At 33.7% G+C, this 14,046-nt stretch overlaps 2 protein-coding genes across 2 annotated transcripts; one reads left to right on the forward strand and one right to left on the reverse strand.

Moving 5' to 3' along the window:
- The first annotated feature begins 5,349 nt into the window (after positions 1-5,349).
- On the forward strand, positions 5,350-7,551 carry LOC126701551 (pentatricopeptide repeat-containing protein At2g36730-like). Its single transcript, XM_050399721.1, has one exon. It carries the CDS (start codon positions 5,635-5,637, stop codon positions 7,231-7,233), a length of 1,599 nt encoding a protein of 532 aa, XP_050255678.1. The 5' UTR covers positions 5,350-5,634; the 3' UTR covers positions 7,234-7,551.
- On the reverse strand, positions 7,199-12,609 carry LOC126701552 (2-hydroxy-palmitic acid dioxygenase mpo1). The gene is made up of 4 exons (XM_050399722.1): positions 12,034-12,609; positions 7,827-7,889; positions 7,673-7,744; positions 7,199-7,580 (listed from the first exon to the last, which is right to left on the reverse strand). The coding sequence occupies exons 1-4, from the start codon at positions 12,382-12,384 to the stop codon at positions 7,464-7,466; spliced, it is 603 nt and encodes a 200-aa protein (XP_050255679.1). The 5' UTR covers positions 12,385-12,609; the 3' UTR covers positions 7,199-7,463.
- Between the last annotated feature and the right edge of the window lie 1,437 nt (positions 12,610-14,046).

Consider the following 14,046-nt stretch of genomic DNA (forward strand, 5'->3'; position numbering starts at 1 on the left):
CATCCAGTGCTATTTCAACCCGCATGGTGTGGATGATAGCGAAACCTATAGAGTATTAGGGTTTATATTCTATAGCATATGTTATATATATATATATATATGAATGTTGACTTGTAAATCACTCTAGCAGTTTCATTGGACAAAATATTTCTACGAACATTGAAGAACAAAATAGTAGTTGTGGCAGGAGATATATGTCCACAGTCACCATCAGTCCTTCTGTCCTTCACAAATGTATCAATATATATATACTTCTCAGGTGGCTCGACAACTTTAGGTGCCTTAGGCGAAAATTAGAAGTAAAACCTTTTTATATTTAAATATTAATTAACTGTGCAGTACAGATGTCCAGCCTGTCTTTTGGCTATGCAAAAAACGTGTCCTATAATAACAGAAAAAGGTCTAATTAAGAGAGGGGTAGAAAAGGGTCCTATCATAGAAAAATTTTGTATCAATATTTTCCAGCCTGTCCTATGACTAAAAACGTGTCCTATCAATCAATCATGTAGAAATAAAAAAAATATATAATTTAAGTTGAATAAATAGCAGTATTAGCAGTTACGGAAAGATAAAGAGGGAGAGAAGATTACCTCTATTACGCTTCCCTTTTTCAATTTTGAATTTATTGTGAATTGAAGGGAATCAACAAGGAAAGATTTTAAGCTAGACTGAGTTTATAAAAAAAGATCAAGAATCAAGATAAAGAAAAGAAATGTAAGAATATAGATGGAGAGGCAGAGAGATAGAGAGATGAGAGATCTTTCTTTTGTTTTTGAAATTTATAATCTCTATTTTAGCATATTTCAAGATAATTACATTGTATTATTAAGGAATTTTTCTCGTACTAATTTTGATTTTAGCATATTTCAAGAATGAGTTAATAAATTTGTCTCCTAAAATTTAATTTTGTTAGTTGAAGTTTGACTATTTTTGTTTTTTCCCTTTTTAATTTTTTGCATTTTAGGATACAATGGGGCATTTTTAATGTATTTTATTGACCAATAAAAGTACTTAATATTTTTTTTAATTAAAATATATAGATAAATATTATATATATATATATATTTTTTTTTTTTACAAGTGGGGGCATTCTTTTATTTGGGGGCCTTAGGCGATTACATCAATTATATCACCTATTGAGCCGACACGGTATACTTCTACACTAATAAGGAAAAGAAATACCAGAACAATTTGAATCGAAATGTTTATTGACATGTTAAAAAATTGCTAAGCCACGTAAGAGTCGGTGCAATTTCTCCTATAAAACTTGTGGGGGATTAGTTAAAACTTAAAAGCTATAATACAAGCTTATTTACACCACACAAAAATTATTTAAGGGATTTGTAATTGAAAAGCAATCAATTACAATAAATAACACGTTTCTCAAAAAAAAAATTTACAATAAATAACACACGTGAGTCAATTGAAAATATTGCCTCATGAAAGAAGGTTATTGGTCAACTTCTTTCTCTACTCTCCTTCGAATCATATCCACTTTTGTTTTCTTTTATAGAATCGAATCAAATCCCCATTATAAGACCAAAAAAATAAAGGTTATTATATCATTTGTGAAAAAAGAAATCAGGGTCAAAGACAGAGACAGAGTGACAGACAGGATCAATTTGAAAGTTGAAAAAAAAAAAAAACCAACCAAAGTTGAGAGCAATATTAGTTTAAATATGCCTTAACCTCTTTCTAATAACAACAAGAAATTTATATTACAACATAAATATAATAATATGAGAGTTTTTTTTTTGAGAAAATAATATGAGAGTTAAAATGGAAGATTAGGAGTTTGTGAAATATTTAATCTACATTGAAAATAAGAGAGACTCTTTTATTGTTTTTAAGTGTTGTGATTAATGAACTAAAATGTATTGAAACAGATATTAAGCTAGTTACATGCCCAAGAGGGAGGTGAAAGAAGGAGGTACCGCGCGTGTGTTGTTCAGCTTTGACTCTCTTCTTCAGATCAGAAACAAGTCCTAGACCTAAAATTATGGATGATACAAAATGATGAATTATGTATACTATATATATATATATATATTATACTATTATCTTTGAAATACAATTTTTTAGTTTTGAATTGCATTTTGTCTTGACTCTTGATGATGAATTGACATGAAATTCTTTTTCACATTTGTAGATTGGAAATATCTTTATGTTATTGTAAAAGACATTATTTGCATTGATTAATTTACGTAATTTGGGAGGTTTAACTGGTGGTATTGCATTCTTTGTAATGCTTTATGTATATAATATATTTTTGCGGTTCAATTGATCAAACCCTACCTCCCTCACTCTCACAATTGACCTATCTCCAAAATACAAATGTTATTTGGACATTTTATTATAGTATTCACCGCAAAACTTTATCATGTTTTTAGAAAGTCAATTATAGTTGGAAATGGATGAACAAGCAGATAATACTTATTTTCTTAATACAATATCATAAGTGTGAGTTTGAATTAGGTTTATTAAAAAAAAACTTATTTGTTTATGTACAATTTAATTCTTTAAGTACTAAATATCTTTAAACGAATGAGCAAATAATTTTTTTTTTTTTTTAAACTAATCAAAACGCACAATTTTCATCAACTTAGGAGATCCTTTGATCCCATCAGTCTTACAGAAACCATATGTTTCAGGGTACATAGAATGTTGAATTTGAATTTAGTATATTTTATCAATCAAAAAACTAATATTATTATTAATAAGCTGAAGATTGCCCCTGCTCCCGCAAAATCCTGGTTGTCTGATTCTCTGGTGTGAAAGTTTGAATGGCACATTTTTTATCCAAAAATCAGAAGTGATCTATTTACTTGTCTCTATGTGTGGATTTTTTTTGGTTCTCTTCCAAAATTCTTCATTTTGTTGTTTATATAACATCATGCATAGACCCACAAAAGATGTCTTGCATGAGGTCATTTTTTTTATCATTCAGTTCAACTAATTGAGGCATGATGGCATATGAATTTAGTTATATATATTGATAATTTGGTCCAATCTGTGTAGTAGCATTTGCTTTAAAAATCCATATTTTATCCTCACTTAGAATTTTAATAACATGACTACCTTAATCTCAGGTGGATTGAGATCATTTTTCTAATAATTGTCGTGGGACAGAAAACATTTTGGTTGAAGAAGGTAACTATTTGAAAGAGATTGCAAACATCAGCCTTGGTATGCCTAATTAGACCAATAAATTTGAAACCCAATACCTAACCTAGATATCCCAAAAAGTGAATAGCCTGTATATTTACCTACTTGCTGTAAAAGGAGGCTAAAATAATGCAATTTCTTATTTCTTACCCTTTCGTTTTGCATGTATAATTGAAATGGGTTCACAGTGCTTTTCAAAGCTCAAATCACTTATGACTCACCTTTCTACCTAAATGTATCATATGTTTCGATATTTAACATTTTTTGAAAAATGAGTCATTCTCGAAAAAGGGTTTTTTTTTTTTTTTTTTGAAAAACTAACTAATTTTATCTATATTTAGTAGCGACTTTAAAAATGAGTTGGAATACTATCTCTTAGTTTTCCTTATTTAGCTTGATGTGAAATATAATTGTTTTCCAAAAAAATTGAGTAGAAAACAACCTCCAAAAATAAACCATACTTTTAATTAGGCTTTCTGTTGATTATAGATAATTTTCCTTTGACATATTGTTTTGATACGGCAAAATATTAGAAAATGCGAAGAATTATCTTCACATAGGGTTTTCTATAGAAACAAATGAAGAAATGTATAATTTTTATTTTGAGTTCTTTTAATATGTAAAAATATCTGAAAATGTTCACAAAGAACATTTGAGAGGATCATGTAATCGTGAAAATAAAAATTCTGAATAAATAACTTCAGATTACTTAAAGGAGAGCAAAAATTGCAAGAATTTCCTAAATTCTTAAGTTTCCTCAAATTCAAAGAAAGTTTCATCAGATGGCCATTGTCAAAGGGGAGTAGGCTATGTAACAACACTGAGTTCATCTTCATGCTCTGCTCTAATGAATATTGTCGTACAGAGCCCAAATTATTGCAATAAGAAATCAAATCAGCACACTCATGGCGTGTTTGAGAAAAGTTTCTTTTTAAATGTTTCTAAGGTGTTCAGGCAGCCCTTACTCTACTTGGGCTCTTAAAAGAGATGGAGGACCCTCTCCCTGGGTTCTAACAGTGTCATTCAATTATCTTTTCCAATGTATCTTAATAAAATCTATTATCTTGATAAAATTTCAAGTTTCACCATATAGTGGATTTTAATTGACTCAACTGGTAAAGTTTTTTGTCATCGAATAAAATATCTAAAGTTTGATTTTCGATTACACAAAAAATCAATTAGTGTCTTGATTTAATGATGAAAAGCAATTATTAGGAGTAGATACCGTAGGTTGACACTATAAAAAATAAATAATAAATAAAATTCACCAAATGTAGTGCGTGCCAATTCTTATTCACCAAAGTAAAAATGCGATGTGATGTGAGGACCATATATCAGGTAGAGCAAACCCAATTAGGCTGTTCCAGCCCAAATTTTTGGCAGGTTGAGCCAGACCCAATTTGACTAGGTTTAATCATGCCCAATGTGTTCAAATCTAAATTGGGCTTTCTTTTTATTCTACGTTTAAAGTTTAGGCAAATTAGACCCATATTATTAACTGCAAAAGACATAAAAGTGACATGGAATAATTCATCTAGGCAGGCTAACAGTTAACTCATTCAAAAAAGATTACCTTCCATGTTTTGCTGGAAAGGTGAAACCCACCATGGCACATAGAAGAAAGTATGATCCTACACACTACCTTATAATACTGCTCTTCCAGACCATACCTCGAGGCCTTCAATTGCTACAAGAGCTCAAATAAATGCTAGTGACTTATCTCCTAATCCTCACCTAATTGGATTGAAAGGCAGATTATAGTCCCTGTTTCCACAGTATGTTCTTTGAACCTTAAGCATGAAAATAGTTATGCAGGTACATGCTTAAAATTGGTGAAAAATCTGGTTTTTGAGATTATCATGTGGAGTTTAATTGACTAATGATAATTAGTATTCACCACCAAACAAACACATTAGGTTCAATTGCATTGAATGCTAAAATGAGAGCCTTTGGTTAAAAACTTTGAAATACATGTGTCAAAAATGTACGTAAAACCCACTTATGGATTTCCGAATAAAACACCCTTAAATTTTGAATGTAACACTTAAGTCAATGTGGTATTATTTTATATATAATTTGTTTAATATTCATGAAAATAAACGATGAGTTGCTCATGTGATGACACATATATGTATTTAGATTTTAGAGTTATATTTCATGTAAAACAATATCATATGTCCCATATTTGTGGGTTTTGTATCACACTAAAAAATTTCACTGTTGAAGTGCTACACAAGTAACGATTTACATATAAAACAACGTCTCTAAGAGTTAAGTTTGAAGTGCTGCTCTAGCTTCGGGAACTACCTAAGTTTTTTCTCCTTTCTACTGATCAAGAAAGTAATAGACTCGGTTCTAGCAAAGACCCTATATACTCTTTATAATGTCACATTTTCAATGCTAAAAACAGAAACCCATATTGCTGTGCCCTTGAGTAGAACCATTTGAACTGGGACCGAATAGTTAGTTATGATGACCGTTATTACCCGCCTAAATACAAACCTGGTAGCTCCTCTTTGTTTCCGAGGCAAAGCAATACAGTTGCTTTTTCCATTGCCTTTCTCAAAGCTCTTCAATCTCTCTTCTTTGTCTACCAATTCAGCAACCAAAACTGTAAGCCCAAATAACTTTGCCTTTAAAAAGGAGCAAAGAGTTATGTCCCTTTTCAAGCGGTGTTCCACCATGAAAGATTTGAAGCAAGTCCATGCCCATATAATCCTAACCGGCCTTTACCAAAACCTCTATGTCATTGGCAAAATCATTGTGTTTTGTGCGGTTTCAGAGCATGGAAATATGGATTATGCGGTTTTAGTTTTCGATAAAATTGAAAACCCAGATGGGTTTCTTTGGAATACAATGATTAGAGGGTTTGTGAAGACTAATCAGCCAGAAAAGGTTTTTGAGTTCTATAAGAGAATGCAAGAGAAAGGAGAGGTGGCAGACAATTTCACATTCTCTTTTTTGCTTAAGTTTTGTGGGCAATTGGGGACAGTTATGTTGGGGAAACAGATACATTGTGATACTATGAAACATGGCTTGGAGTCTCATGTCTTTGTGAGGAATACATTGATTCATATGTATGGTATGTTTAAGGATATCGAAACTGCACACCGACTGTTTGAAGAAATACCCAGCCCAGATTTAGTGGCTTGGAACACTATTCTTGATTGTCATGTCAACTGTGGGAAGTGCAGGGAAGCACTTGACCTGTTCTTGCTGATGTTGCAGAGTGGCGTGGAGCCTGATGAGGCTACATTGGTTGTGACCCTCTCAGCTTGTTCGGCATTAAGTTTGTTAGATTTCGGGAGGTGGGTTCATTCCTGCATTAATCATACTAGCCTTGGTGATGTTGTATCGGTGTGTAATTCACTAATTGATATGTATGCGAAGTGTGGAGCAGTTGAAGATGCGTACAAGACATTTAATAAGATGAAAGGGAAGAACATAGTGTCATGGAACACCATAATTCTAGGGCTTGCAACGCATGGCCATACAAATGAGGCACTGGCAATTTTCTCAAAAATGTTAGAAGAAAAGCTTGTGAAACCAAATGATGTTACTTTCTTGGGAGTTCTGTGCGCTTGTAGCCATGCAGGGATGGTAGATGATGGGAAAAGATATTTTAGTGTTATGATCAAAGACTACCACATCCAACCAACAATAAAGCATTATGGATGCATGGTGGATATAATGGGACGTGCCGGGTTGGTGGACGAGGCTTACCAGTTGATTAGGAGCATGCCAATGGAATGCAATGCCATTGTATGGAGGACATTGTTGGCTGCATGTCGGGTGCATGGAAATGTTGAGCTTGGGGAGAAGGTCAGGAGCCATCTATTGGAACTAGAACCAGATCATAGCAGTGATTTTGTTCTCCTTGCAAACATGTATGCTAGCGTAGGTCAATGGAGTGAAATGATCAGAGTGCGAAAAGCAATGCAAGATAGAAGAGTTCAGAAACCAGCGCCTGGTAATAGCTTCATTGGCATTCAAGGCAGTATGAGGTTAAAGATGGAGACTGAAGATGGTGGCAAACATACAAGAACATGTACTGCTCAAGTTCATTAATATGAGAAAGATGGTTTTCTTACAAACATACAAGATGGTTTTCTTTGTAGTGCAGACATACCTTCCAAGGTAAAATGGGTTCACAAACTATATTAAGAAGTCCAGATAAAGTTATAAATATATATATCATAAACTTTAGCTCAACAGAAGTGGGAGTAAAAACCAATTCTCTTGTCCTTTACAAAGGATTAACTGAAATTTATTTTCACCTATACATGCACCGTTCAAGCCTAAGAGATTTTCTTTTGTTTCTTGATTTTCCATTCTTGGATTTCTTTATCTACCTTTGCTTTCACAGTTGAATGGAACCCTGGATACGGCTCATATCCAAAAATTGACTGAAGAGCCTGCAAACCAAAAAGAACAGCATATTCAAATCATTTTTAAAATGAGGAAAAAAAAATACCCTTAGACTTAATTGAGGATTATAAATAGCTACCTCAAGCAATACAAAGAAAGGAGCCATTAGGAAGGCTTGAAGAAGGTTGTCCAGAAGAGCTGGCGCTCGTCTCTACAAACAAAGATAAATTTGTGAAATGTTCAACATGATAGGAATTAACAAGCAATGCATCATGCTCAAGGAGGGTAATTACCTCAAACACCCCATGGCCAATAAACTGTCCAGTCCAACATATCAACTGAGCTGCTAGTACAACCTGCATAATTGATGTTAAAGACATTTAAAACTCAGTAGGTCTGACAAGTGACAATGCATGAAGAAATTGTCAAAAAAGTTAAGGAATTATACTTTAATAGTCCTATTTTCCATGGGTGAATTTTAGTAGTAAAGATTTATAATTCACAACTGATGGGTAAAAAATTTCACACCAACCAGTCCTGCTACTGACTTGATCAATTCTCATGATATAAAAACTGAATCGATCTCAAGGGAAAGAAGAAACTAGGATCTTCAGCACATTGCCATCAAATTCCACAGGGTAAAAAGAAAAGAGAAAAAAGGGCCACAACTCACAAGGGGCACTTGAAGATTCATCCAGGGGTTTTGTCTTGCAAATTTATAAAAGAAACAAAAATCTGGCTTTTAGTCATAATGCAGGTTGAGTGTCTAAAAAAATTGTGGGGAACATTTTCTCTTGAGAGTTGAGACTGAAAGGGATGTTTTGGTCAACCCTGGACCCTGGTCACCAACTTTGTAGGATTGTAGCAGAGGCAAGACACACATAAATTTTTCTCCAATTATTATATTGTGCGAGGTATTTGGCCATACCCAACTGCAGTTTAAATATGATACCATATCAAATGGATTAAATGGCACTTCCCTACTTGTTCTCATGGAAAGAAGGAAAATTGCTCCATAGTTTGTTAAATGCTTGATCATTTCTAGTTTTTAACTTCAAGTTCTGATTGAGAAACCCCTTTTTGTTTGTTTGTTTGTTTGTTTTGTTTTTGTCACTTCTTGACACAGTTCATCTCAGTGTTCTCTAAATGTTTTTTTTATTATTGAAGCATTTTTTTATTTCATCATAATATTTTTTCTGGCAAATGCTCCAAAATCATAACTGTAACATACACTTATTTCAAAGGTATTTAGTTACGTACACAAAATAAACAACTAAGATAACCCAGATGAGCCTCATAATCTTATTTCAAAGGTATTTAGTTATGTACACAAAATAAACAACTAAGATAACCCAGATGAGCCTCATAATGTGACTAAGGAACCCCTAAGTCCTAACTGGTTCCCACTATTTTGTCTTGAATTGGGAATGACAAAGTATAATTCCAGAGAATATCAAATGCATAGGGTATAATACACACAATTCTTGTTTTTTCCAAAAACTTTAAAAGAAACCTCGCTAGCTAATCAAGCAGTTCAAGATTGGCCACTAGTTTATTAATACCACATTCAAACATCTATAGGATGATTTCACTGACACACTCATGCTCTACAGTATTTCCCAATGACTAGCTTAAGCCCTTGTATATTTTCGACATAGCCTCCAAACTAACAGCAATTTTTAGTATTCAGTATTGCAACATTAAAAAAAAATGACAATATCTTGGAAAGCAAAGAAAACTTTTCCTGAGGGGAGCAGAGGAAGGAAAGAAAAAGAGATGAATAGATGTGCAAATCCAAAATTCAAGAACAACCCAATGGCGGCACCAGCCTAATAATGAAAAAGTTAGGATCTATAAGGTCTCCTGATTGATATCACTTATATGTTTTAATAGAAAATACCTAACCTATGAGCATGAAACCAAGCATTTTATCTTACACAAGACTGCAAAACTTATTTATGAAACAAATCAGCCATAAAAGTGCAGCTATAAGACAGAAATGATATCCATGTCAATGTTAATATAGGATATATGGCTATATGCTATAAGCCTATAGCAAGCTTAACTAGGATCCTCTACAGTCAACAAGACAAGAAAGAGAATTTATATCAGAAAGGATGAAACAAAAATTGAACATGAACTTATTACCTGTGTTTCTATGTTACTATAAGAGAATGAAAAAACAACCATATGCTTATTGTAACTCCACTGTTTGTCTTTACCACTCTGTCTTTAGCATTGACTATTTAATTGATAAAGATCAATGTACTGAATTCAGATTAATGTGTAACTGTCTGAAAAGAAACGTAATAAACAAGGGACATACCTACTAACAATTACATAAAGCAAATGAAGAATAAAATTGACTTGGGGCCGGGGGTTGGGGAGATGGAGGGGTGATGACCTGGGATGCATGGATGCGGCAAAATGGGCGCTGCACCCGCGTTTGACGTGGCCCAACGCGGTGTCGCTCGCGCAATTACATAAAGCACATAAAGAATAAAATTGACTTGGGGCCGAGGGTTGGGGAGATGGAGGGGTGACGACCTAGGAGCACGGACGCGGCAAAATGGGCGCCGCACCCGCGTCTGACGCAGCCCGATCGCGTGTTGCCGCTGCCCGAGTGTCGGTGCTGTGCCCAGTTTTTATTATTATTATTTTTTTTTTTTTTTCGTTTCCTGATTCGCACTGACTCGGGCCAAATCGGTCCATATCGGCCCAAACACACCAAGTCAAGTCGTACCGGCGTTGATTCAAGCCGAAATTCAAGTTATAAAAAAAATAAATAAATAAAGGAGTAGTTCTGATTGTCGTGAGGACGAGGGTGGATCTTGCCGCCATAGCTACACATGAACTTCACTTTGTAGTGCCGGTGAGGCTGATCGTCCCACGGCGGCGGATTCTCAAAGTCAATTTTGTGTGAATGCAGCAAGGATTTGCTGGAATCAGGGTATGAAGTGAAGGAGTAGTTTTCCATGGGTTGATTGTAGAGAGAGAGAGAGAAACAAAAAAGAGTGGAAGAAGTCTAGTAGGTATGTGTAAGAACTGTAGAAGCACTATGGCTTTATTTAGTTTAGTGCACGAATGAAACACGTGTGAAGTTGTGCCCTATAAAACAATTGAGATTTTAATATAGATTAATTATTTTTGTATATAATTAGTTACACACAGTCTTGCATATATTTTGTGAAGTTGTATTTTAAAAATATAATTTCAATTATAATTGTAAAATCATAAAATTGTATTTTCAAAACATAATTTTATAATTTATGCTTAGCAATATATAGAAAATATAAATAATAATTTTTTAATCGCCACACCCTGCCTCACTCGCACCCTAACTTTTTCAAAAATTGCCGAGTCCCACACCCGCAACCGCACCCGAATCCAGAAATGCACCTGTGCTTCATAGGTGACAACAAAGGAGAGAGGGAAGGGAGAGTTTGACATCTAGTGGCAAATTTTGAGAAGCCATCACCACAACTAATCCTAATGAGTTTTAAGGATTCTGCAAAGGGATTGTAACCTGCTCTCCAATCATAAACTGTTAAGCTTAAAATGCTTTCTGAAACTAAAAACATAGTGGCAAATTTGGCACTAAAGTTTGACATCATAGTGGTAAATTTTGAGAAGCCACCACCACAAATGATCCTAATGATTTTTAAGGATTCTGCAAAGGGATAGTAGCCTGCTCTCCAATGATAAACTATTAAGCTTAAAATGCTTTTTGAAACTATAAACACAGCCATGTTCATGGAGATCCCAAATAAGGACAAACAAGCAATGAGTTGCAAACAAAAGCAAGATGTACATCATATTAGAGCAGCACCTTCCCACAATAAAATAATTCATGACAGCTAAAAATTGAAACAGAAAAAGAAAAAAAAAAAAAAAAAAAAAAAAAAAAGACATTCTGTTTAGTATGCTTCAAACAAAACAAAGATGGAGACTATTTCAAAGCAATATTGGGCACTTTCTGAAAGAATTTAATGCAAAGTCAACCGTACAAGTCATGAGTTGCCCGTTCATGGAAACTGAGACAGTGCCTTAAAGATGACACCTAGTTGTCTTCTTAGCCAAACACAGCTCTGAGCACAAAAAATCCAATCCAGTAGTAGATATAAACATAAATAGAAAAGACAAACACCTGGTACAACAAACAAACATAATCCAGAACCAGAACAAACAGAACCCACCTGAAATTAATTAGGCTCAGTTTGGATGCCAAGAAAGCCAGACAAAAATTGAAATTTTAAATTCTTTTAATATCATACTCTATTGTATTCTGGTTTCCTCTATCATATTCTATTGAATCCTGGTTTCCTCAACTAAGTCAAACAATATCCCCCACCCCCAACCACCCAAAAAAAGACGAAAACTTTACCATCAATAGAACTAAATTTTCTTTCTTTTCCACATTTTCTCAGCGACCAAACAGAACATAAAGGCATATAAAGTCCAAAAAACAAATCTGATAACGAATATACAGAAACCCATTACCTTCCAGGCCAGAGAGTACCCAAGACGACTAGCAAGCAAGCTAGCTCCAACCCAGCAGAGAAAACACAGCAAAGCAGCCAAAGACCCAGCTTTCTTATCAAAAGCCACATAGAAGAGGCCATAGATGACAGCCAACAAGAACCCAAAATTCAAAACCAGTAACCCAGATGGGAAAAGCCCAATCTGAAAGGAAGGAGTGTAGAGAGCTGGGGTGAAGTACAAAAAGACAAGGGAAGTGAAGAAGATTGGCCAAACAAAGATCATGTGTATCACAATATTGATTGGGTTGCTATGGTACGCCCCATAGAAAGCAAAGTGCCTCTCAAGATCAAACAATCCGGTTCTACCCATGATATCTTATGTTTTTCTTTTCTCAGAAAAGAGGTTGGTTTTGGTTTTGGTTTTGGTTTTGATGAGAATTGAATATAGGGGAAAATATTTTCTGGGAAAGTTTGTGAGAAAAGAAAGATGATGTATGAAGTTGGTAGGTATGTAATTAAATATAGATAAAGATAGAAGGAAAAGAAGTTGGAATTGTTGGAAAACCACGAGAGCAAATACAGCAGCTTGGAAGTTTCCATTTTTTTTTTTTTTTTGAAACTCACGTTAATTTCCTTGACATTTGACAACAAAAAAGTTTCTTTCTTTTCACTATTTTTTTTTTCCAAGAAAATGTTTAAGCAATGGGGGCAACGGTCATGATGGAGCTAGCTCGTGGAAACCGAGTTGGTGATAGTTGGATTCTGTCCTCGCTTATAGTTTGGATTAGCCTTCTTTTTTTTTTTTTCTTTTTAATAAGCATATGGTCCTATACTAATGTCATATATTTAGTTTACATATATAGTCCTAAATCCGGAGGGGAGTTGCTAATGGTTGACTGGTAGACTTCATTCTTTTATGATTTTATCTAATCAGTTAAGGATCTATAGTTAACCCCAAATTAAAAAAAAAAAAAAACATAAATTTCCATGTTTACTAGAATTTTATCCGACCGCTAGACCAATAGTATGTGGCAAATGGAGTTTTAGAACTTAGGATTTCTAGCATGTCCTTAAAGTAAATAAGAATCAATAAACAAATTAGCAAATAAATAAATTCAAAATGCACAATAAGAAAGAGTCCACTCTTTTTTGGATTTATATATTATTGTGGGCTTTTAATTTTTTTTTTTATACCTTTATATATATAAAGTCTTTTTTAGAGATTAGACATCAAGAGTTTTGTAACTTAACGGGAGTTGTTATATCATGGTATGTCTCCTCAACTATTAGGGAAAAAAAGAAGTAATAGGCATTATCTATATCATACGTGCACCCATGTCTCATCTAGATTTGTGCGTGAATCCTATTGAATTTTGTTTTTGAACCATTTTATTTTCTTATTTTCCAAACTTAGTTATTAGGTTAAGTTTTGTTTTGTTTTTTTTTTTTTTTTTTGTGGAATTTACAAGTCATTTATTACCATTTGCCTTGGATAGTTGGCTTTGCCCTGCCCTATTATGTCAAATTTCGTATCAATTTATGTTATTTACTATTGGATTCATAAAAATTTTTTTATGCATAATTTCATATTATAAAAACTTGAAATTTAAATGTTTAATTGATGACATAGTTATTAACTTTTGATATTCTAAAAATTTTACAAACATAGAGGATAGGAAAAAAAATGTTATACAATGGTGGATTTGTCAAAATTTACACTCAATAAAAAGATTGGTCACATGTGTATCACAAATTCACAATATTGATTGGGTTGCTATGATATGTCCCATAGAATCAAAGTGCCTCTCAAGATCAAACAATCTGGTTCTACCCATGATATCTTTTTTTTTTTCCTCGGAAACCAGGATGGTTTTGGTTTTGGTTTTGATTTTGATTTTGATGATAAATATATGGGAAAGCTTGTGAGAAAAGAAAGATGATATAGAAAGTAGGTATATAAAAAGAAAGAGAGAAGGATAAGAACATTTGAATTGTTGGAAAACAATGAGCTAGTAGATACAACAGCTTGGAA

Source organism: Quercus robur, chromosome 10 (assembly GCF_932294415.1).
Source record: "Quercus robur chromosome 10, dhQueRobu3.1, whole genome shotgun sequence".
Lineage (NCBI taxonomy): Eukaryota > Viridiplantae > Streptophyta > Magnoliopsida > Fagales > Fagaceae > Quercus > Quercus robur.